General features: G+C 51.9%; 1 protein-coding gene across 5 annotated transcripts in view; it reads left to right on the top strand.

The window, feature by feature from the left end:
• The first annotated feature begins 903 nt into the window (after positions 1-903).
• PTPRH (protein tyrosine phosphatase receptor type H) overlaps positions 904-24,421 on the top strand; it is a 29,035-nt gene continuing 5,517 nt past the window's right edge. Inside the window, exons 1-14 of one of the 5 annotated variants that reach the window (XM_524398.7) lie at positions 904-2,184; positions 3,610-3,643; positions 3,855-4,118; positions 5,258-5,521; positions 6,819-7,085; positions 8,388-8,651; positions 10,737-11,003; positions 12,139-12,408; positions 13,637-13,936; positions 14,265-14,531; positions 19,325-19,403; positions 19,515-19,562; positions 22,871-22,961; positions 23,436-23,526. In XM_524398.7, coding sequence (XP_524398.5) covers positions 2,134-2,184; positions 3,610-3,643; positions 3,855-4,118; positions 5,258-5,521; positions 6,819-7,085; positions 8,388-8,651; positions 10,737-11,003; positions 12,139-12,408; positions 13,637-13,936; positions 14,265-14,531; positions 19,325-19,403; positions 19,515-19,562; positions 22,871-22,961; positions 23,436-23,526 — 2,557 coding nt within the window. In that variant the 5' untranslated portion in view covers positions 904-2,133. The other 4 variants (XM_063800844.1, XM_009436413.5, XM_063800843.1 and 1 more) reach the window with 4 other exon arrangements.

Below are 24,421 nucleotides of genomic sequence, written 5' to 3'. Positions count from 1 at the left end.
TACAGGCGAGAAACAGAGAAAGGTTAAAACAGAAACCCGAGCAAGTGATTGGCACGAATTACATCCGGTGCCCACTGAAAGGAAACTTCTCGCAACCAAACCCTTCTGTATACAGATGGGGAAACTGAGGCTCTCAGAGACAGAGAAACTGACTTCTCAAAGCGGTGGTGTGAGAACTTATTTATTTGTTAATTTTGAGACAGAGTCTCCCTCTGTCACCCCAGCTGGAGTGCAGTGGTGCAATCACAGCTCACTGCAGCCTCCACCTCTTGGGCTCAACTGATCCTCCCTCTTCAGCCTCCTGAGTAGCTGGGACCACAGGTGTGCACCACCATGCCTGGCTAATTTACTTCTACTTTTTATAGAGATGGGATCTCTCTATGTTGCTCAGGCTGGTCTTGAACTCCTGGGCTCAAGGAATCCTCTCATCTCAGCCTCCCAAAGTGCTGGGATTATAGGCATGAGTAACCATGCTCAGCTGTTTTGTTTGCTTTTTTTTTTTTTCTTTGAGAAAGAGTCTTGCTCTGTCACCCAGGGTGGAGTGCAGTGGCGCTATCTTGGCTCACTGCAAGCTCCGCCTCCCAGGTTCACACCATTCTCCTGCCTCAGCCTCCTGAGTAGCTGGCAGTACAGGCGCCTGCCACCACAGCCAGCTAATTTTTGCATTTTTAGTAGAGATGGGGTTTCACCATGTTAGCCAGGCTGGTCTCGAACTCCTGATCTCAGGTGATCTGCCCACCTCGGCCTCCCAAATTGCTGGGATTACAGATGTGAGCCACCGCACCTGGCCATTGTTTTGCTTTCTGAGACAGGGGCTCACTCTGTCACCCAGGCTGGAGTGCAGTGGCACAATTGCAGCTTACTGCAGCCTTGACTTCCCAGGCTCAGGTGATCCTCCCATCTCAGCCTCCCGGGTAGCTGGGACTACAGGCGTGCACTACCATGCCTGGGTAATTTTTTCTTTGTTTTTGTTTTTCTTTGTAAAGATGGGGTTTTGCTATATTGCCCAGGCTGGTCTCAAACTCCTGGGCTCAAGTGATCCTCCCACTTCAGCCTCCTGAGTAGCTGGGCACACACCAATATGCCCGGCTGGGGTTTCTATTCTTCACTTCTGCACTATATGTGAGATGAAGGCAGTCCACGTGTGCACATAGTAAGTCAACAAAAACACTTTGAAAAGCCCTGGGTGTCAGGCCCCTTCTGAGCACAGGTGGCCTAGGGATGAACTAAAAATAAACATGACTAAGATTTATCAAGTGTTTAAAATGGGCCAGGCATTGTTCCAAGACTTTCGAGGTAGTAACTCATCTATTTCTCTTAGCATATTTACAAGGGTGCCCATTCTTTAGAGATGAGGAATCTGAGTCACTGTGGATTTAAGTCATTTGCTCAGGGTCACAGAAGGATATGCAAATTAGAGAGTCTGGGGTGTGGAAGATAGTGCACAGGGTCCTGACCAGGCTAGAAAGGCCCCAGGCCCAGCGTGGGTCATTTCCAAGCTGAATCCTAGTGGAGGAGTAGGTAGGAGACTGTTGCGGGGAAAATAGGCAGGTGCACCTGGCTGGGGAGACAGTCTAGGCAAAGGCCAAGAGGTGGGAGCCCGCTGGGCTCATTTTGTGAGAGCTGCAGGGGCTTGTGGGAGACGGAGAGGGGAAAGGCCTCAGAGCCTGAATGGAAGAGCGTGCTCCAGGGACGGGGGGCGTGAGGTCTAAGCCCCAGGCTGCTCTTGATGTGTGATCACCCACCAGGGAGGCGAGGGAGTCAGCTGGCCTTTCTCTCAGCACCCCCTGCTCTCATCCTCTGCCCCACGTCCCGCATCCGTGCAGCAGTGGGGCGTGGCACCCGGTACCTGGGGTGCAGAGGGAGATTTCAGGGGACAAAGTGGAGTGGGCTGGGGGCTGGAGAAAGGATCGGAGGCGTCTCCAGTGTCAGAGCTAGAGGCAGCGGTGAGGGAGGAAGGTGAGGGCCAGCGGGGCAGGGCTGGGAGCTGGGTTCCACTTCCTCCTCCTCCCCTTCCCGCCCTGGCCTCTGGCTTCACCAATGATCCGGTAAAGGGGAAATTCTTGAGTGTAAAGTCCAGCAGGTGGAAGGACTAGGCCTGGGACTCCTGGGTCCCCGGCAGTGTCTGGAGGCATGGCTGGGGCTGGCAGGGGCCTCGGGGTCTGGGGGAACCTGGTGCTGCTGGTAAGTGCTCCCCACCCAGAGCGGGCTCCCAAGGCAGGGACTCCCAGGTCTGAGGGAGAAGGAGCTGGGTCCCTGCACCTCAATCTTGAGGAACTAGGTGCTGAAGATCCCGTGGAGAAGGAAGAGGGCTTCAGGCTTGGCAGAGACTGTAGGAGAGTCTTACACCTGGGCTCTTAGATACTGTCGTGTCTGCTGCGGGGGACACCGGCTTCACCCGGGCTCTTAGACATTGTCGTGTCTGCTGCGGGGGACACCGGCTTCACCCGGGCTCTTAGACATTGTCGTGTCTGCTGCGGGGTACACCGGCTTCACCCGGGCTCTTAGATACTGTCATGTCTGTTGCGGGGGACACTGGCTTCAGGCGACACACAGCTGTGCTCACAGACAGGAAGCAGCCACTCCTCCCTCAAACCGAGTCCAGGCCCCCAGCCCTTCCTCCCTCAGACCCAGGAGTCCAGGCCCCCAGCCCCTCCTCCCTCAGACTCAGGAGTCCAGGCCCCCAGCCCCTCCTCCCTCAGACTCAGGGGTCCAGACCCCAGCCCCTCCTCCCTCAGACTCAGGAGTCCAGGCCCCCAGTCCCTCCTCCTTCAGGCCCAGGGGTCCAGATCCCCAGCCCTTCCTCCCTCAGACCCAGGGGTCCAGGCCCCCAGTCCCTCCTCCTTCAGGCCCAGGAGTCCAGACCCCCAGACCCACCTCCCTCAGACCCAGGAGTCCAGACCCCAGCCCCTCCTCCCTCAGACCCAGGAGTCCAGGCCCCCAGTCCCTCCTCCTTCAGGCCCAGGAGTCCAGGCCCCCAGTCCCTCCTCCCTCAGACCCAGGAGTCCAGACCCCAGCCCCTCCTCCCTCAGACTCAGGAGTCCAGACCCCAGCCCCTCCTCCCTCAGACTCAGGAGTCCAGACCCCCAGCCCCTCCTCCCTCAGACCCAGGAGTCCAGGCCCCCAGCCCCTCCTCCCTCAGACTCAGGAGTCCAGACCCCAGCCCCTCCTCCCTCAGACTCAGGAGTCCAGACCCCAGCCCCTCCTCCCTCAGACCCAGGCCCCCAGGCCCTCCACCCTCAGGCCAAGGTTCCTGATCCCCAACCTTGGTTTTTTTCTCTCTTCCCAGTCTGTTCATTGCTCTCTGCCCTTGGTTTTCCAAGGACATATATTTCGGGAAATGAAATCATTAATTTTATCTCTCAGCCTTATCGGGTGGAGCCAACCCCATCTCCCTAAGCTCCACTCCTGCCATGCTCCCCCTTCTCTCCTCGACCCAGGAAAGACGGTTGGGGTGACCTTCCTGACAGCCCAGCCTAACGCTGGCCCCTCCTTCCCATGCAAGGGTGACTCATGGGGCGGGGACCAGCCGCTCCTCCTAGCCCCGCGGCCTCACTGGGCAGAGGAGTGGTTGAGAGGCTGACTCTGTTTTCTCTGGGTTCCCTCCAGGGCCTGTGCAGCTGGACAGGGGCCAGGGCGCCCGGTGAGTGACCCCTGCCTGAACTCACTGCCCACTCGAAGAGGTGGGACCGCAACTGCCGTGAGCCTCTGGGGGGTCCCCGTGGGGTCCAGTGGTCCATGGTAGGGGCTTATGACCGCCGTTGTTTCTGGACTTGGGGCATGAGCTCAGGGGGTTGGGAGGGATTGTACTGACCTGGTTCCCTTTTCGTCAGACCCTCCTTCCCAATTCTCAGCCCCCAACCCAGGGAGGAACCTGACAGTGGAGACTCAGACCACCAGCTCCATCTCCCTGAGCTGGAAGGCCCCTGATGGCACAGACTCACAGAACTCCAACTATTCGGTTCAGTGCACTGGAGATGGTGGCAGATCAGAGACTCGAACCACAAGATACACCGTCATTGTGTATGGACTTGGACCCGGGTCATTGTATACGTGTTCTGTGTCGGTGGAGAAAGACGGAGTAAATAGCTCTGTGGGGACTGTCACTGGTGCCACAGGTAAGAGGCAGCCGCTGTTTTGTTTTATTTTTATTTCTTTTATAAGGACAGTGGTAGGGGGTGGTTGAGAGCTGACAAAATGTGACAGGTTCTTTAGTCCAATAGAAACACAGTGGAAGCCACACGTGAGAATTTCAATTTTCTATCAGCCACATAAAAATAAGTACAAAGAAACTGGTCAGCCTGTCTCTACAAAAAAATTAAAAAGTAGCTGTGGTGGCGTGTTCCTGTGGTCCCATCTACTCGGGAGGCTGAGGTGAGAGGATCGCTGGAGCTCGGGAGGCAGAGGTTGCAGTGCGCTCTGATTGGACCACTGCACTCCAGCCTGGGCAATAGAGAGAAACCCTGTCTCAAAAAAAAAAAAAAAAAAAAAAGAAAGAAAGAAAGAAAGAAAGAAAGAACAAAAGAAAAAAAAAGAAAAGAAAAACAAATAAACTAAATTACTATGAGACATTTTATGTAGTCCATCAGATACAATTTTTTTTTTTTTTTGAGGCAGAGTCTTGCTCTGTCACCCGGGTTGGAGTGCAGTGGCATGATCTTGGTTCACTGCAACCTTTGCCTCCTGGGTTCAAGTGATTCTCCTGCCTCAGCCTCCCGAGTAGCAGAGACTACAGGCATGTGCCACCACGCCCAACTAACTTTTGTATTTTTAGTAGAGACGGGGTTTCGCCATGTTGGCCAGGCTGGTCTCGAACTCCTGACCTCAGGTGATCCGCCTGCCTCGGCCTCCCAAAGTGCGGGGATTATAGGTGTGAGCCACTGCACCTGGCAGATAGAAGATATTTTCATTTTCACTTGTAATCAATACAAAAAGGATCATTCAATATATACACCAAGTATATACTCACACACACACAAATATATATAAAGGATCAATGAGATAGTTGACATTCTTAATTCTTAATTTCATACCAACTCTTCGAAAGCCGGTGTGGATCTTACACTAACGGCTCATCTCATTTCACAAAAGCCACCTCACAGTGCTCAACACTCACGTGGAACTCGTGGCTGCCACACTGGACAGTGCAGAGCTGAGCCTCCCTGCCTCCACCTGCTGGATGCAATGGTTAAGGAAGGGCTGGAAAGCTCGAGGGCCAGAAACTACAACTGATTTTCCCTCCTGTACTGGTTTTCAGCTCCCAACCCAGTGAGGAACCTGAGAGTGGAGGCTCAGACCAACAGCTCCATCACCCTGACCTGGGAGGCCGATGGCCCAGACCCACAGAACTCCACCTACTGGGTTGAGTACACTGGAGATGGTGGCACAGCAGGGACTCGAAGCACAGCAAACACCAACATCACCGTGGATGGACTTGAACCCGGGTGTTTGTATGCGTTTTCCGTGTGGGTGGGGAAGAATGGAATCAACAGCTCCCGGGAGACTCGAAATGCCACCATAGGTGAGAGGCAGTTGCCATTTGTTTTGCTCTTACTTGTTTAAGGGACAGTAGGCAGGAGAACATGGCCGATTGTCTATTCCATAGTCCCTCTGGGCCACATTGAGCCAGGTACTCATGTCCACATCCTGGGGCAGTCTCAGCTCAGGTGATGAAGAAGGAATGAATGTCCATGGTACCTCCAGCTGCTAAGCTGGGGCCGGTCTGTGTCTAGGACTCTCTAGAATGTGGACCATAATGCCAAGGGGCACCTTCTTGCACCAACAGGAATGTGTAGGGGCCAAGGCACGTTACCTGAGCTTTCAAGGAATTAGATACTGTGAGTGGGGACACTCTGACCCTCTGACTCTTCTTCTAGTCCCCAACTGTGTCACATATTGAGGATGGAAACTGAGATCATCAGCTCCATGATCCTGATGTGGACAGCTCCCTCTGGCTAGATCTCCATTGTCCGATATGGTAGCCACCAGCCACACGTGGCTATTAAATTTAAGCTCACTAAAGTTGCATGAAACTGCAAATTCAGTTTCACATTTTGTATGTTTGAAAGCCCTGTTGAAGGGTTTCCATTTCCTTCTCTGTTCTCCTACCATACTGGAAGGTGGGAGAGCATTTCCATCATTGCAGAAGCTCAGTTGGAAAGCGTTGGCTCAGGTCTTTGCTACTGAAAGTGTGGTCCATGTGTGGACAGCATCCGTGTCTCTGAGAGCTGATGGAAATACATTGGCAAGTGACACTGGTGGGGAAAAAAAAGGGTGGGGTGGAGTGCAGACTCTCAGCTCCATCCTAGCCCTGCTGAGTGAGAACCTGCATTTCACAAGGTCCCTGTGAGATGTACACACAGCAAAGAATGAGAAGCCCTGGTCTAGACCATACACTCTGCATCTACTGGCATCAGCTGTTGAGGGACAACTAGGAACTCTGATGATCAAGTATGCTCACTTGGCCGGGCACGTTGCCTCATGCCTGTAGTCCTAGCACTTTGGGAGGCTGAGGTGAGAGGATCACCTGAGGTCAGGAGTTTGAGACCAGCCTGGCCAGCATGGTGAAAAAATATAAAAATTAGCCGGGTGTGGTGGTGCAGACCTGTAGTCCCACCTACTCAGGAGGCTGAGGCAGGAGAATCACTTGAACCCGGGTGGCGGAGTTTGTGGTGAGCCAAGATCGTGCCACTGCACTACAGCCTGGACGACAGACAGAGACTCTGTCTTGAAAAAACAAACAAACAAAAAGCTCACTGGCTGCCCCCGTTATGTTCTGTAGTCCTGCTTATATTAGATCTTTCTTCCTAATTTCTCAGCCGCCTACCCAGTGAGGAACCTGACAGTGGAGGCTCAGACCACCAGCTCCATCTCCCTGAGCTGGGAGGTCCCCGATGGCACAGACTCACAGAACTCCACCTATTGCGTTCAGTGCACTGGAGATGGTGGCAGAACAGAGACTCGAAACACAACAGACACCAGAGTCACCGTGGATGGACTTGGACCCGGGTCATTGTATACGTGTTCTGTGTGGGTGGAGAAAGACGGAGTAAATAGCTCTGTGGAGATTGTCACTAGTGCCACAGGTAAGAGGCAGCCGCTGTTTTGTTTTATTTTTATTTCTTTTATAAGGACAGTGGTAGGGGGTGGTTGAGAGCTGACAAAATGCGACAGGTTCTTTTGTCCAATAGAAACACAGTGGAAGCCACATGAGAGAATTTCAATTTTCTATCAGCCACATAAAAATAAGGACAAAGAAACTGGTCAGCCTGTCTCTACAAAAAAAATTAAAAAGTAGCTGTGGTGGCGTGTTCCCGTGGTCCCATCTACTCGGGAGGCTGAGGTGAGAGGATCGTTGAGCCTGGGAGGCAGAGGTTTTTTGCTACAGAGTCTCTCTCCGTCGCCCAGGCTGGAGTGCAGTGGCGCAATCTTGGCTCACTGCAAGCTCCGCCTCCCGGGTTCACGCCATCCTCCTGCCTCAGCCTCCCGAGTAGCTGGGACTACAGGCGCCCGCCATGTCACCTGGCTAATTTTTTGTATTTTCAGTAGAGACGAGGTTTCACTGTGTCAGCCAGGATGGTCTCGATCTCCTGACCTCGTGATCCACCCGCCTCGGCCTCCCAAAGTGCTGGGATTACAGGCGTGAGCCACCGTGCCCGGCCCTTTTTTTTTTTGGGGGACGGAGTCTCTGTCTCCCAGGCTGAAATGTAGTGGCACGATCTTGACTCACTGCAACCTCCGCCTCCTGGGTTCAAGTGATTCTCCTGCCTCAGCCTCCTGAGTAGCTGGGACTACAGGCATATGCCACCACGCCTGGCTAACTTTTGTATTTTTAGTAGAGACGGGGTTTCGCCATGTTGGCCAGGCTGTTCTTGAGCTCCTGACCTCAGGTGACCCGCCTACCTCGGCCTCCCAAAGTGCTGGGATTACAGATGTGAGCCACCGTGCCCGGCAGATACAAAATATTATCATTTTGACATGTAATCAATATAAGGAAAGAATCATTAAATATACACACTGAGTATATACCCACTATATATATATATGTGTATGTATATATATGTGTGTATATATATATGTGTATGTATATATGTGTGTGTGTATATATATATGTATATAAAGGATCAATGAGATAGTTGACATTCTTAATTCTTAATTTCATACCAACTCTTCGAAAGCTGGTGTGGATCTTACACTAACGGCTCATCTCATTTCACAAAAGCCACCTCACGGTGCTCAACACTCACGTGGAACTCGTGGCTGCCACACTGGACAGTGCAGAGCTGGGCCTCCCTGCCTCCACCTGCTGGATGCAATGGTTAAGGAAGGGCTGGAAAGTTCGAGGGCCAGAAACTACAGCTGATTTTCCCTCCTGTACTGGTTTTCAGCTCCCAACCCAGTGAGAAACCTGACAGTGGAGGCTCAGACCAACAGCTCCATCACCCTGACCTGGGAGGCCGATGGCCCAGACCCACAGAACTCCACCTACTGGGTTGAGTACACTGGAGATGGTGGCACAGCAGGGACTCGAAGCACAGCAAACACCAACATCACCGTGGATAGACTTGAACCCGGGTGTTTGTATGCGTTTTCCGTGTGGGTGGGGAAGAATGGAATCAACAGCTCCCGGGAGACTCGAAATGCCACCACAGGTGAGAGGCAGTCGCCATTTGTTTGATCTCTTCTTTGTTTAAGGGACAGTAGGCAGGAGAACATGGCCGATTGTCTATTCCATAGTCCCTCTGGGCCATATTGAGCCAGGTACTCATGTCCACATCCTGGGGCAGTCTCAGCTCAGGAGATGAAGAAGGAATGAATGTCCATGGTACCTCCAGCTGCTAAGTTGGGGCCGGTCTGTGTCTAGGACTCTCTAGAATGTGGACCATAATGCCAAGGGGCACCTTCCTGCACCAACAGGAATGTGTAGGGGCCAAGGCATGTTACCTGAGCTTTCAAGGAATTAGATACTGTGAGTGGGGACACTCTGACCCTCTGACTCTTCTTCTAGTTCCCAACTGTGTCACATATTGAGGATGGAAACTCAGATCATCAGCTCCATGACCCTGATGTGGACAGCTCCCTGTGTCTATATCTCCATTGTCCGATATGGTAGCCACCAGCCACACGTGGCTATTAAATTTAAACTCATTAAAGTTGCATGAAACTGCAAATTCAGTTTCACATTTCATGTGCTCATAAGGCCTGTTGAGGGGCTCCCAGTCCCCGTTTCATCCTCCACGGTGCTAATGCCTACCATATTGGAAAGTGAGAGACCATATTCATCACCACACAAAGCTCCCTTGAGTCTCTCTTATTTTTTTCTTTTTTTTAGAGCTGGAGTCTCGCTTTGTCATCCAGGCTGGAGTACAGTGGCAGGATCGTAGCTCGCTGCAGCCTCAAATTCCTGGGCTGAAGCAATCCGCCCACCTCAGCCTCCCAAGTAGCAGGGACTACAGGCGTGGGCCACCACGCCTGACTAATTTATTTTTTTTAGAGATGAGGTCTTGCTGTGTGGTCCAGGCTGGTCTCTAACTCCTGGCCTCAAGCAATCTCCCTACCTCAGCCCCGCAAATTGCTGAGATTACAGGCATGTAATCTCACATGAAATGTAAAACTGTGCTAGGCCATTGGGCCTCTCTTAGGCAGTAACCCCAGGCATAAAGGCTTCACCTTTATGACCTAATCTTGCAAGGGCCCTACCTCTTAATGCTATTCCATTGGAGATTTTTATTTTTTTTATTTTTTATTTTTATTTTTTTTGAGACGGAGTCTCGCTGTGTCGCCCAGGCTGGAGTGCAGTGGCGCGATCTCGGCTCACTGCAAGCTCCGCCTCCCAGGTTCACGCCATTCTCCTGCCTCAGCCTCCTGCGTAGCTGGGACTACAGGCGCCCACCACCACACCCAGCTAATTTTTTGTATTTTTAGTAGAGACAGGTTTCACCGTGTTAGCCAGGATGGTCTCAATCTCCTGACCTCGTGATCCACCTGCCTCGGCCTCCCAACGTGCTGGGATTACAGGCGTGAGCCACCGTGCCCGGCCTCCATTGGAGATTAGGTTTCAGCGTGTGAATTTGTGGGAGGGGACACACATATGGAGGCTATAGTACTACTCAAATTATGACCCACGTGTGAGCAGCATCAGTGTTCTGGGGAGCTGACTGGAAATGAGAGATCTCAGCTCCACCCCAGGCCTACTGCTCAGAACCCGCATTTAACAAGATCCCCTGTGAGATGTGCACACATTAAAGTTTTTTCTTTTTCTTTTCTTTTTTTTTTTTTTGAGACTGAGTCTCGCTCTGTTGCCCAGGCTGGCATGCAGTGGTGCAATCTCAGCTCACTGCAAGCTCCGCCTCCCAGGTTCAAGTGATTCTCGGGCCTCCGCTTCCTGAGTAGCTGGAATTACAGGCACACATCACACCATGCCCAGCTAACTTTTGTATTTTTAGTAGAGACAGGGTTTCTGCTAAACCCCATTGATCATGTTGCCCAGGCTGGTCTTGAACTCCTGACCTCAGGTGATCCACCCGCCTTGGCCTCCCAACGTGCTGGGATTACAGGCGTGAGCCACCACGCCCGGCACATTAGTCTGAGAAATACGGTCTAGAACATACACCCTGCATCTGCTGGCACCAGCAGTTGAGCAAGAGCTAAGATGGTTGAGGGCAGTGAGGGGCCCACTCCTGCCCCGTTCTGTTCTGTATCTCTGCCAACATAGGATCTTCTTCCTACTTTCTCAGCCCCCAACCCAGTGAGAAACCTCCATATGGAGACTCAGACCAACAGCTCCATCGCCCTGAGCTGGGAAGTCCCTAGTGGCCCAGACCCTCAGGACTACACCTACTGGGTAGAGTACACTGGAGACGGTGGTGGCACAGAGACCCGAAACACAACAAATATCAGTGTGACAGCTGAGGGACTTGAGCCCGGAACCTTGTACACATTCTCTGTATGGGCAGAAAAAAATGGAGCACGTGGCTCCAGGCAGAATGTCAGCATCTCCACAGGTAGGAACCCTCAACGGCCACTCCCTGTTTTGGTGAGAGGTTAAGAACCAGCAGGAGCGGCGTGGCACCTCCTCTAGGCTCTGGCTCTGTAGTCCGTAGGCTCTGCAGACATCTGCCTCTCCAAGTCCACAGGACAGATGTAATCACAGCTGGGGGCTGGCTCTGCCCTGAAGAAGAAGAGAGCCCATCCAGACTTCTCCCGCTGAGTGTGGGGCTGTGGGGACACAGGCCTTTTCTTTCTTTCTTTCTCCTTCCCTTCCCCTTCCTTCCTTCCCTTTCCTTCCTTTCTCTCTTTCTTTCCTTCTCCTTCCTTCCCTCCTTCCTTCCTTCCTCCCTTCCCTCCTCCCTCCCTTCCTTTCTCTCTTTCTTTCTCTTTTCTCTTTCTTTCTTTCTTTCTTTTCCTTCCTTCCTTCCTTCTTTTCTTTCTTCTTTCTTGAGACAGAGTTTTCCTTTGTCACTCAGGCTGGAGTGCAATAGCACAATCTCAGCTCACTGCAGCCTCTGCCTCCTGGGCTCAAGCAATTCTCCTGCCTCTGCCTTCCAAGTAGCTGTGAAAACAGGCACGCACCACCACACCCAGATAATCTGTGTATTTTTAGTAGAGACAGGGTTTTGCCATGTTGCCCAAGCTTGCCTTGAACTCCTGGCCTCAAGTCACCCACCTTGGCCTCCCGAAGTGTTGGGATTACAGGCGTGAGCCACTGCGCCCAGGCTCTCTCTCTCTCTCTCTCTTTCTTTCTTTTGAGACGGTCCTGCTCTGTCTCCCAGGCTGGAGTGCAGAGGCACAATCATAGCTCACTGCAGACTGAACCTCCCAAGCTCAAGCGATCCTCCCACCTCAGCCTCCCTAGTAGCTGGGACTACAGGCATGTGCTACTATGCCCAGCTAATTTGTTTTAATTTTTAGTAGCGATAGGGTCTCACTATGTTGCTCAGGCTGGTCTCAAATTCCCAGGCTCAGGCAACCCTCCCGGTTTAGCTTCCCAAAATGCTGGGATTACAGGCCTGAGCCAGTGTGCCCTGCCAGGAAGTGTTTCTGGATGAGCTGGGCTGCACAAGGACAGGGCATATCACCGTGTTCTGGACTCTTGAGGACTAGGGGATGTGGAAATCCTGACTCTGCTCCCTCTCCCAGTCCCCAACGCAGTGACAAGCCTCAGCAAGCAGGACTGGACCAACAGCACCATTGCTTTGCGCTGGACAGCTCCCGAGGGCCCAGGCCAGTCTTCCTACAGCTACTGGGTCTCATGGGTCAGGGAAGGCATGACTGACCCCAGGACCCAAAGCACCTCAGGTACTGACATCACCCTAAAGGAACTGGAAGCTGGCAGCCTGTACCACCTCACCGTCTGGGCCGAGAGGAATGAGGTCAGAGGCTATAACAGCACCCTCACTGCAGCCACCGGTGAGACACAGTCGGTTCTGAACCCAGCTCTATTAGGATGGGGGAAGGAAAAAGATGAAAGGACTTTGGGAGCTCCTTGGGAGATGAAGAGTACCCATGGGCCTCTCCAGCCTCACCGGCCGGAGCTTAAACCTGTAGGTCCCGTTCCTAGTGGGTGTCGTTTCTTAGCAGACAGGGCTTTCCAAGCTGTGGGACCTGTTTTTTCTCCCTTTGGGAAATGGACTCTTTGGGGTCAGGGGGAGCCCCCAATTGTCCAGCACCACCTCTCAGGAGCTGACAAAGTCACCAGCTGGACAATAGCCAACAGCTGGTTCCGGGGAATTAGATGAAGCGAGAGGGCCCCACCTCTCAGCCTAGGCACGGTGGGTCCCGCTCATGAGAAAAATCAAAATCACTCTGGAGACTAGGTTCATTCTTTTTTGTGTGTGTGTGACAGGATCTTGCTCTGTTGCCCAGGCTGGAGTGCAGTAGTGTGATCATGGTTACTGCAGCCTCGACCTCCTGGGCTCAACTGATTCTCCCACCTCAGCCTCCTGAGTAGCTGGGACCACAAACATGCGCCACCATGCCCAGCTCATTTAAAAAAATATTTTTTGTAGAGAGAGGGTCTCATTATGTTGCCCAAGCTGGTGTAGAATTATTGGGCTCAAGTGGTCCTCCCACCTCGGCCTCCCAAAGCACTGAGATTACAGGAGTGAGCCACCATGCCTGGCCTGAACCTGGAACTCTTTAATCCTTGGTCATTTGGGCTAAAAAGATGAAATTTGTCAGCTCCCTCAACAAACGTGGTGTGTCTAGAGTGAGAAGACACCCTACCTGGGGTTCCTGTGGGAAAGAAAATACAGAGATCAGATCTCGAGGGCCATGAGAGGTGGAGGACTACAAATCCCATCACACCATGGGGCCATGACTTCATAAGCTGAAGCGATACAGAGAATCCATAGCCTCATGGGAACTGTAGTTTCAGTCGGTGGAATTGGTGTGCATTTGGGAAGAACAGAAAGATGACAAGGTGGGACCCAGGGCTGTAGCCAGGGGACGGAGAGGGCTAGGAGATTCTGGTCCCCATGGTCTTTGGGTATCTAGACTCTTTCCTGTGGTTCAGCCTCCTTAGCCACTGGAGCCATCAATAATGGATATCTCAGCTTTGCTGTGGGGGAGAGGCAGACAGGCTGGGGGAGGAGGGTCTTCGAGGATACCCCCTTAGGCCTCTGTTCTCACTTCTCAGCTCCCAATGAGGTCACAGATCTCCAGAATGAAACTCAGACTAAGAACTCAGTCATGCTGTGGTGGAAGGCCCCTGGAGACCCCCACTCTCAGTTGTACGTATACTGGGTCCAGTGGGCCAGCAAGGGACATCCCCAGAGGGGGCAAGATCCCCAAGCGAATTGGGTCAACCAGACCAGCAGGACCAATGAGACGTGGTACAAGGTGGAGGCCCTGGAACCCGGGACGCTGTACAATTTCACCGTGTGGGCAGAGAGGAATGACGTAGCCAGTTCCACGCAGAGCCTCTGTGCGTCCACATGTGAGAATCCCCTTCCTGCCTTCAAGTGGTGAACTGGGCTTAGCTCACAGTCCTTGCAAGCTGAGAGATGAATGGAATACAAATCCCATCAGGCCACAGGCCATGACTTCAGGAGCTGCAGTGATGGAGGAGCCCAAGGCCTCATGGGAGTTGTAGTTTAAAAGGACTTCTTTGTGTCCATTCGGGGAGGACAGAAAAGGAGGGAAGATGAGGTAGTTTGGATTTGGTGAGGAAGGGATGGGCTCGTCTCAGAAAGCTGGGGGTGGGGGTGGAGGGGGTGGAAAGCCACCTTGGATGGCGCTGCTGACCTCTTGCTTCCTTCACCCAGACCCAGACGCAGTCACCATCACTTCCTGTGTCAGCACCTCAGCGGGCTATGGAGTCAACTTGATCTGGTCCTGCCCCCAGGGAGGCTACGAGGCCTTTGAGTTGGAGGTGGGAGGACAGCGGGGCTCCCAGGACAGATCTTCATGTGGGGAGGCTGTGTCTGTGTTGGGTCTCGGGCCGGCTCGGTCCTACCCAGCCACCATCACGACCATCTGGGACGGAATGAAGGTCGTGTCTCACTCTGTGGTCTGCCACACCGAGAGTGCAGGTGAGCAGAGCCGCGCGGGCCAGCCAGCTATGATGAAATTCTCCGTAGACCCCATCAGGCCCCATTGTGAGGAAATCAGTGGGACTCTTTTGTTTCTCATTTCCTTTGAAACATCTTTTTTATTTTGTATTTTGAGATGGAGTTTTGCTCTTGTTGTCCAGGCTGGAGTGCAGTGGCACGATCTTGGCTCATTGCAACCTCTGCCTCCCGGGTTCAAGTGATTCCCCTGCCTCAGCCTCCTGAGTAGCTGGGACTACAGGCACGTGCCACCACGCCCAGCTAATTTTTGGATTTTTAGTAGAGATGGAGTTTCACCATGTCAGCCAGGCTGGTCTCGAACTCCTGACCTCAGGTGATCTGCCTGCCTCAGGCTCCCAAAGTGCTGGGATTACAGGTGTGGGCCACCGCGCCATCCACAACTCACCACTTAAAGGTACAATTCAGTGACTCTTCTTATATTCACAGCATTGTGCAACCATCATCACTATCAATTTTAGAACATTTTCATTACCCCCAACAGAAAGCTCACCCCGCTGAGCCACCACTCCCTAGTTCTCCCATTCCCCAGCCCCCAGCCCTCGGAAATCTCTCATCCACTTTCAATCTCTATAGATTTGCCTCTCTGGGACGTTTCATTAAAATGCAATCATAGAATGGGCACAGTGGCTCATGCCTGGAATCCCAGCACTTTGGGAGGCTGAGGTGGAAGGATCACTTGAGCTCAGGAGTTCGAGACCAGTCTGCGCAACAGAGTGAGACCCCATCTCTACATTTTAAAAAATTAGCCAGCCGTGGTGGTGTGTGTCTGTAGTCCTAGCTACTCAGGAGGCTGAGTCAGAAGGATCACTTGAGCCCAGGAGGTTGAGACTGCAGTGAACTATGATCGGGGCCACTGCACTCCAGCCTGGGTGAAGGAACGAGACCCTGTTTCAAAAACAAAAAAAATGCAATCATACATTATGTGTTTCTTTGTGACTGGCCACTTTCACTGAGCATAATTTGTTTTTTTGTTTTTGTTTTTGTTTTGAGACTCACTCTGTCACCCAGGCTGGAGTGCAGTGGCATGATCTCTGCTCACTGCAACCTCTGCTACCAGGGTTCAAGCAATTCTTGTGCCTCAGCCACCCAAGTATCTGGGATCACAGGCATGTGCCACCATGCTTGGCTAACTTTTTATTTTTTATTTTTTGAGGCGGAGTTTCACTCTTGTCGCCCAGGCTGGAGTGCAGTGGTGCAGTCTCGGCTCACTGCAACCTCCACCTCCTGGGTTCAAGCGATTCTCCTGCCTCAGCCTCCTGAGTAGCTGGGATTATAGGCGCCTCCTACCACGCCCAACTAACTTTTATACTTTTAATAGAGATGGGGTTTTGCCATGTTGAACAGGCTGGTCTCGAACTCCTGACCTCAGGTGATCCACCCGCCTCGGCCTCCCAAAGTGCAGGGATTACAGGCGTGAGCCACCATGCCCAGCTAATTTTTTAATTTTTTTAGTAGAGATGGGGTTTTGCCATGTTGGACAGACTGGTCTCGAACTCCTGACCTGAAGTAATCCTCCTGGCTCCTCCTCCCAAAGTGTTGGGATTACAGGTGTGAGCCACCGCACCTGGCCTACCCATTCATTTTTATCCATTCATTGATCCAGTTGATGGATCAGTTGAGTAGTTCCACTTTTGACCATTATGGGTAATGCCGCTAGGAACGTTTGTGGATCGGTTTTGTGTGGACGTATGTTTTTATCTCTCTTGGGTCTATATCCAGTAGTGGAACTGAGGGATCACATGGGAACTATATATTTAACTACCCCCCACCCCGGGTTTTTTTTTCCTAATGTGGTTGTATCATCTTGCAGTAATCAATGGGGTACTTGAAGAACTTTGGAGCTTAAGCTTTGGAAAGACCTGGCCATGTACCAAGACCATGGCCATAAGCTTCACTTTGCCCCATCAATCACTTCCTAGGAATAGGGTTTCTTATGAGATTGGGTCTCCAATCTGGAGAGAGACTGGGGGTTGATGTGGTGACCAGTGGATGCTGTTTGAACTGGGCTTTGCCAGACCCCATTGCTTAGAAAGTTCTCTCCCTTAGTAACAAGGATCCCTGAGAGAACAGGTCCTCTAGTCCAATTCTGTGAGGCCAAGTCCATTCTGTGAGGCCAAGTCTCCCGTACAGGTTGTAAGACCCTTCAGTTCCCTGTCAACAAACACACTCTTCCCAGGATTGCTGAGAAGCTGCAGCTTGGGGGCCTTCAAGGCTGATGAAGATGGGCCATAGGCTTGAGCCTACCCTAAGATGAGACATCTAATGACAGATCTTGGGAGGACTGTGCCATCAGAGCCTGAGAGCACCCATAGACACCACCAGATCAGCCGGGCGCCGTGGCTCACGGCTGTAATCCCAGCACTTTTGGAGGCCGAGGCGGGCAGATCACCTGCGGTTGGGAGTTCAAGACCAGCCTGACGAACATGGAGAAACCCTGTCTCTACTAAAAATACAAAAAATTAGCTGGGCGTGGTGGCGCGTGTCTGTCATCCCAACTACTCAGGAGGCTGAGGCAAGAGAATCACTAGAACCCAGGAGGAGGAGGTTGCGGTGAGCCGGGATTGCACCATTGCACTCCGGCCTGGGCAACAAGAGCAAAATTCCGTCTCAAAAAACAAACCAAGAAAAAAAAAAAAAGACACCACCAGATCTCGGTAGGCTCCGCTGCTGGGGAGTCCTTCCCCAGCCAGCAGGACCTCTGAGAAGATGAAGCCTCAATCTGGGGAGAACGGAAGCCGTCCATGCCAGGGACGGTTTCACAACCAGCAAAGTGTTTCCTCCGCCTCGGCACTACAGACGTTTCCGGCTAGATCCTTCTTTGTTGTGGGGGGGCCGTCCTGCGCATTGTAGGATATTGAGCTGCACCTCTGCTTCCCACCCTCTATGTGCCAGCAGCACTCCCACTTCCAAGCTGTGACAACCAAAAGCATCTCCAGACATTGCCCGGTGTCTCTTTGGGAGCAAAATCACCCTTGTTGAGAACCACTAGTCTAAGCTAAGGAAGGCAAGAATCACTTTTTTGTTTTGTTTCGTTTTGTTCTTTTTTGAGACAGGGTCTCACTCTGTTGCCCAGGCTGGAGTGCAGTGATACGATCATGGCCCACTGCAGCCTTCACCTCCCAGGCTCAAGTGATCCTCCTGCCTCAGTCCCCTGAGTAGCTGGGACTACAGGCATGTACTACCATGCCCAGCTATTTTGTTGGGGTTCTTTTTGTTTGTTTTGCTTTCTTTTTCTTTTTTTTTTTTTTTTTTGAGACAGAGTCTCACTCTATCGCCCAGTCTGGAGTGCAGTCGTGCAATCTCAGCTCACTGCAGCTTCCACCTCCCGGGTTCAAGTGACTCTTATGCTCAGCCTCCTGAGTAGTTGGGATGACAGGTGTGCACCACCATACCCAGCTAAGTTTTGTTTTTTTAGTAGAGACTGGGTTTTGTTATGTTGCCCAGGCTGGTCTCAAACTCCTGGGCTCAAGTGATCCACCCACCTCAGCCTCCCAAAGTGTTGGGATTACAGGGGTGAGCCACCATGCCTGACCAGGAGTCACTCTTCAGCAACCAGGTCACCTGTGACAATGATGGATAGTTGACCCTTGAACAATTGTCCCCTACACAGTAGAAAATCTGCATATAACAGCCGGGCATGGTGGCTCACGCCTGTAATCCCAGCACTTTGGGAGGCCGAGGCAGGTGCATCAGGAGGTCAGGAGATCAGGACCACCCTGGCTAACACAGTGAAACCCCGACTCTACTAAAAATACAAAAAATTAGCCAGGCATGGCGGCGGGTGCCTGTAGTCCCAGCTACTCGGGAGGCTGAGGCAGGAGAATGGCGTGAACCCGGGAGGCGGAGGTTGCAGTGAGCCGAGGTCGCACCACTGCACTCCAGCTTGGGCGACAGAGCGAGACTCTGTCTCAGAAAAAGAAAAAGAAAAAGAAAAAGAAAAAAAAATCTGCACATAACTTTTGACTCCCCCAAAACTTAACTACTAATAGCCTACTCTTGATTGGAAGCCTTACCAATAACATAAACAACATACATTTCATCTGTAATATGTACTACATACTGTATTCTTTTTGTTTGTTTGTTTGTTTGTTTGTTTTTGAGACAGAGTCTTGCTCTGTCGCCCAGGCTGGAGTGCAGTGGCGTGATCTGGGCTCACTGCAAGCTCCACCTCCCGGGTTCACGCCATTCTCCTGCCTCAGCCTCCCAAGTAGCTGGGACTACAGGCGCCCACCACCACGCCCTGCTAATTTTTTGTATTTCTAGTGGAGATGGGGTTTCACCGTGTTAACCAGGATGGTCTCAATCTCCTGACCTCGTGATGCGCCCATCTCCGCCTCCCAAAGTGCTGGGATTACAGGCGTAAGCCACCGCGCCCGGCCGTACTATATACTGTATTCTTATAATCAAGTAGCTAAAGAAAAAAATGTTATTAAGAATATCCTAAGGAAGAGAAAATGTACTCGCTATTTATTAAGTAGATCGTCATAAAGGTCTTCCTCCTTGTAGTCTTCGCGTTGAGTAGGCAGAGGAGGAGGAGGAAGGACAGGGGCTGGTCTTGCTGTCTCAGGGGTGGAGGAAAATCCATGGGTAAGCGCGTAAGTATAACTGGACCGACGCAATTCGCACCCGTGATGTTCGGGGGTCAGCTGTCTTTGGACCAGGCTCCTGGGGAAGAGGAAAGGCTGGGCAGGGTTGGAGACAGATGAGCAGCTCAGACCTGCGCTCTGAGGGTTCCCGATGCCTCCTCCCCACAGGGGTCATTGCCGGAGCCTTTGTGGGCATCCTCCTGTTTCTCATCCTCGTGGGCCTGCTGATTTTCTTCCTGAAGAGGAGGTGAGACTCAGCACAGGGCTGACCGCCTGGAGGGTGGGGGCTGGAGAAGAAGGAGGACCGCTGGTTGCAGCCTCACCCCCTGAGCCTCTCATCCTAACGTCCTTTTCCCAGGAATAATAAGAAGCAGCAGAAACCAGAACTCAGGAATCTGGTCTTCAGGTGAGCAGAAGGTCTGGGGGGCGCATCGGAAAGAATCTGGTCAAATCAAGGGGCGTTTGCTGGCGCCAGCTTGGTCAGAGGGTGGATCAATGCATTTACCCACAAAGGTCTCAGAAGGGGCCCATGCCTCTGCGACAGGGACCATGGCCCTTCCATCGCGACTCACTCCCCAAGCAGCCTGGGCCAGCGAATTCAGTTCTGGTCTCAACTCCCGGACATTCATTCATTCAGCAGATATCAGCTGAGCACCAGCATGTATCAGGCACTGTTCCAGGTGCCAAACAAACAGCAAATGAAACCAAGATTCTTGCCCGCCAGGGGCTTATATTCTAGTACAGGAGATATCAATAAACAAGATTGCTGGGTGCGGTGGCTCATGCCTGTAATCCCAGCACTTTGGGAGGCTGAGGCAGGTGGACCACAAGGTCAGGAGATCAAGACCATCCTGGCTAACGTGGTGAAACCCTGTCTCCACTAAAAAATACAAAAAATTAGCCAGGCGTGGTGGCGGGCACCTATAGTCCCAGCTACTTGGGAGGCTGAGGCAGGAGAATGGCGTGAACCTGGGAGGTAGAGCTTGCATTGAGTTGAGATCACGCCACTGCACTGCAGCCTGGGCGACAGATCGAGACTCCGTCTCAAAAAAATAATAATAATAAAAAAAGATCATAAAAAATATGATATAAACTTTCAGACAGGGCCAGGCATGGTGGCTCACGCCTGTAATCCCAGCTACTCAGGTGGCTGGGGCAGGAGAATCACTTGAACCCGGGAGCAGAGGTTGCAGTGAGCTGAGATTGCACCATTGCACTCCAGCCTGGGCAACAGAGTGAGACTCTATCTCAAAAAAAAAATATATATATATATATATATAATTTATAACATATATATAAATATATAAATTTATAATATATAATATATTATATGTTATATATAATATATTATATATTATATATTATACAATATAAAATATACATTATATATAATATAATATATAAATTATAAATTATATAATATATAATATATAAATTTATAATATATAAAATAAATAAACTTGGAGACAAGGCAAAAGGAGGGGATAGGAAGGGTAGAGGAATATTTTGATATTCTTTTTTTTTTTTGAGGTGGAGTCTTGCTCTGTCACCCAGGCTGAAGTGCGGTGGCATGATCTCGGCTCACGGCAACCTCCGCCTCCCGGGTTCAAGCAATTCTGCTGCCTCAGCCTCCCAAGTAGCTGGGACTACAGGCATGCACCACCACACCCGGCTAATTTTTGTATTTTTTAGTAAAGACAGGGTTTCACTATGTTGGCCAGGCTGGTCTCGAACTCCTGACCTTGTGATCCACCTGCCTTGGCCTCCCAAAGTGCTGGGATTACAGGCGTGAGCCACAGCCCCTGGCCTATTTTGATATTCTTCTAATGTGAAAATTAGAAGAAATTAGAAAATCAGATGAATTATTTTATTTTATTTTATTTATTAATTTGTCAAGACAGGGTCTCACTCTGTGGCCCAGGCTGGAGTGCAGTGGTGCAATCATAGCTCACTGCAGCCTCGACTTCCTGGGCTCAAGTGACCCTCCCATCTCAGCCTCCCCAGTAGCTGGGACCACAGGCACGCACCACAATGCCTGGCTAATTTTTTAATTTTTTGCAGAGATGGGGGTCGGGGGGGTGGTCTTACCAGGTTGCCCAGGCTGGTCTTGAACTCCTGGCCTCAAGCAGCCCTTCCACCTCGGCCTCCCAAAGTGTTTGCATCACAGGCGTGAGCCGCTGCTCCCAGCAGGAATATTTTCGGCAGGATATTCAAGGAAAGCTTTGCTAACAAGATGACTAAGAGGAAGTCATCTGAGTACAGGCCTACGCAAGTGGGAGAGGAGCCGAGCACGCATCTGGGAAAGGCGCTCCGAGGACAGGGATGGGCGCGTGGAGGGCCTGAGGCAGCAGCACACGTGAGGTTCAGAGAACATCGTGCGTCTCCAGCTGAGCAGACTGAGGAAGGGGAGGGCGGTGGGAAGTGAGGTCAGAGAGACGTCAGTGGGGCCACAGCAGGCACAGGCCTGTAGTTGAAAGTTAGGACTTTGGATTTATTGTGAACTGAGAATTCTTGGAAGATTTTGAATAGGCTAGTGACACAGTCTAACATGTTTAGGAAGAAGTCTAACATGTGGAAGAGATTTGTAATAATCCAGACAAGAGGCCAGGCGTGGTGGCTCACGCCTGTAATCCCAGCACTTTGGGAGGCTGAGGCGGGAGGATCACTTGAGGTCAGGAGTTCAAGACCAGCCTGATCAACATGGCAAAACCCCGTTTCTACTAAAAATACAAAAATTAGCCGGGCATGGTGGCTGGCACCTGTAATCCCAGCTACTCAGGAGGCGGAGGCAGGAGAATCACTTGAGCTCCAGAGGCTGAGGTTGCAGTGAGCTGAGATCACACCACTGCACTCCAACCTGGGCGACAGGGTGAGACTCTTTCTCGAAAAAGAAAAAGAAAGAAAGTGAAACTACAGGAATGGGCCAAACCCTGTAAGAAGTGTGTGTCCAGCAAGAAAAGTGGCTTGGGGTTGGACACTGGGGAACAGTTACCTTTTAAGACGGACAGAGGAGGAGGGGCCTGCCCAGGAAATGCACAAGCAGCAGCTGGGTAGGTGGGGGCCAAGCCAGGGCCGGGTGTTCCGGAACAGTGCAGATCCAGGAGAAAAGGCAGGCACAGGCGGTGGTGCTAAATGCTGCTGAGCAGTCAGGCCGGTGGGGGCTGAAACGTGGCCTTTGCAATTACGGATAGGGAGGCCACGACGATTTTGGAGAAAGGTGTTCCCTGGAGTAGTGGATATAGACTCCAGGCCATGGTGATAGGATGACAGGAAGGAGAAAAAAACTGGTCTGCATGAGAAGTGTAAGTGTAGGGCTGTCTGAATATGTTTATTATTTTTTATTTTATTTTATTTTATTTTTTAATTTTTTGAGACGGAGTCTCGCCCTTTCACCCAGGCTGGAGTGCAGTAGTGCGATCTCGGTTCACTACAACCTCTGCCTCACGGGTTCAAGAGATTCTCCTGCCTCAGCCTCCCGAGTAGTTGGGACTACAGGTGTGCAACACCACACCCAGCTAATTTTTGTAGTTCTAGTAGAGATGGGGTTTCACCATGTTGGCCAGGCTGGTCTCGAACTCCTGACCTCAGGTGATCCACCCGCCTTGGCCTCCCAAAGTGCTGGGATTACAGGCGTGAGCCACCGCGCCCGGCCCTCAAAAGTGCAAGATTAAAAGAGGTTATGGTGTTTTCTCCCTGCTCCCCCAAAACCCGTAGCTCCCCAGGGGACATCCCGGCTGAAGACTTCGCTGACCACGTCAGGAAGAATGAGAGGGACAGCAACTGTGGTTTTGCAGACGAGTACCAGGTGGGGAGACGACAGAGGGGCTGAGCTCAGTCTCCCTCCGGTGGCCCACACCCCCACCCCCACCCCCTGGCAAGACCTCACGGCTTTCGGGATTAAGCAAAAGTAGCATCACATATGTCATTGGATTGTGCAGAGATTCCCAGCCATGTTATCTTTCCACTCACTGAAATCTTAAAATAATGGTGGGTCAGTCCTAAAGTAACTCTCTCTGCCCCCACCCAGTGAGTCCTTTCTCCCCTGACACCTGCTTTCTTGCCTGCCTGAAGAAGTCCCATGGTTCCCTAAATCCTCCCCAGTGCCCCACAGGGCAGGTGGCACACACATATATTCTGTTTTTGTGGGTGCCATAGAATCTCAGGGTGCAAGGGATAAACAAGGGGTGATGCCGAAGAAGACAAGGGGAGCTCGGGGGGTACCCTCGAGGGAAAGTAGAGAAAATCCAACACCAGGTACCCCCTCTCCCTGCATCCCCAGCAACTCTCCCTGGTGGGCCACAGCCAGTCTCAGATGGTGGCTTCGGCTTCAGAGAACAACGCCAAGAACCGCTACAGAAATGTGCTGCCCTGTGAGTCTCGGGTTCCCGCTGCTTTTGTCCCAGCCCTGATTTAGTCGGCACCCCACCCCAGTCCCCTTCTCCTACCCGCTTTGAGAAACAAGTCCTGCCCCCTACTGTGGGTCTCCTTTTTTTTCTTCCTTTTTTTTTCTTTTTCTTTTTCTTTTTTTTTTTTTTTTTGAGACTGAGTCTCGCTCTGTCTCCCAGGCTGGAGTGCAGTGGCGCGATCTCAGCTCACTGCAAGCTCCGCCTCCCGGAATCACGCCATTCTCCTGCCTCAGCCTCCCGAGTAGCTGGGACTACAGGTGCCCGCCACCTCGCCCGGCTAATTTTTTGTATTTTTGGTAGAGACAGGGTTTCACCGTGTTAGCCAGGATGGTCTCAATCTCCTGACCTTGTGATCTGCCTGCCTCAGCCTCCCAGAGTGCTGGGATTACAGGCGTGAGCCACTGCGCCCGGCCCCCCACCTTTCTTTTTCTTCGAGACAGAGTCTCGCTCTGTCACCCAGGCTGGAGTGAAGTGGCACCACCTCCGCTCACTGCAACCTCCACCTCTCGGGTTCAAGCAATCTTCCCGCCTCAGCCTCCCTAGTAGCTGGGACTACAGGCGCCCGCCACCATGCCTGGCTAATTTTTGTATTTTTAATGGTGACCGGGTTTCACCATGTTGGCCAGGCTGGTCTCAAATTCCTGACCTCAGGTGACCCACCCACCTCAGCCTCCCAAAGTGCTGGGATTACAGGTGTGAGTCACTGCACCCGGCTGTGGGTCCCTTTGAGAGTCCTCCTGGCCTGCTCCCTGCAGCTGAGGTCCCTCCGCCCCTCTCAGTCCCTGTGTAGCTCCCAGGGTCTGCCTGCGTCTCGGCATGACTTTTGTCCATGGGTCTTGGTCTCGTCTCTGTGCCTCTC

The sequence above is a fragment of the Pan troglodytes genome, chromosome 20 (genome assembly GCF_028858775.2).
Source record: "Pan troglodytes isolate AG18354 chromosome 20, NHGRI_mPanTro3-v2.0_pri, whole genome shotgun sequence".
NCBI classification, from domain to species: Eukaryota; Metazoa; Chordata; class Mammalia; order Primates; family Hominidae; genus Pan; species Pan troglodytes.
This window is presented reverse-complemented; position numbering and strand designations above follow the sequence as displayed.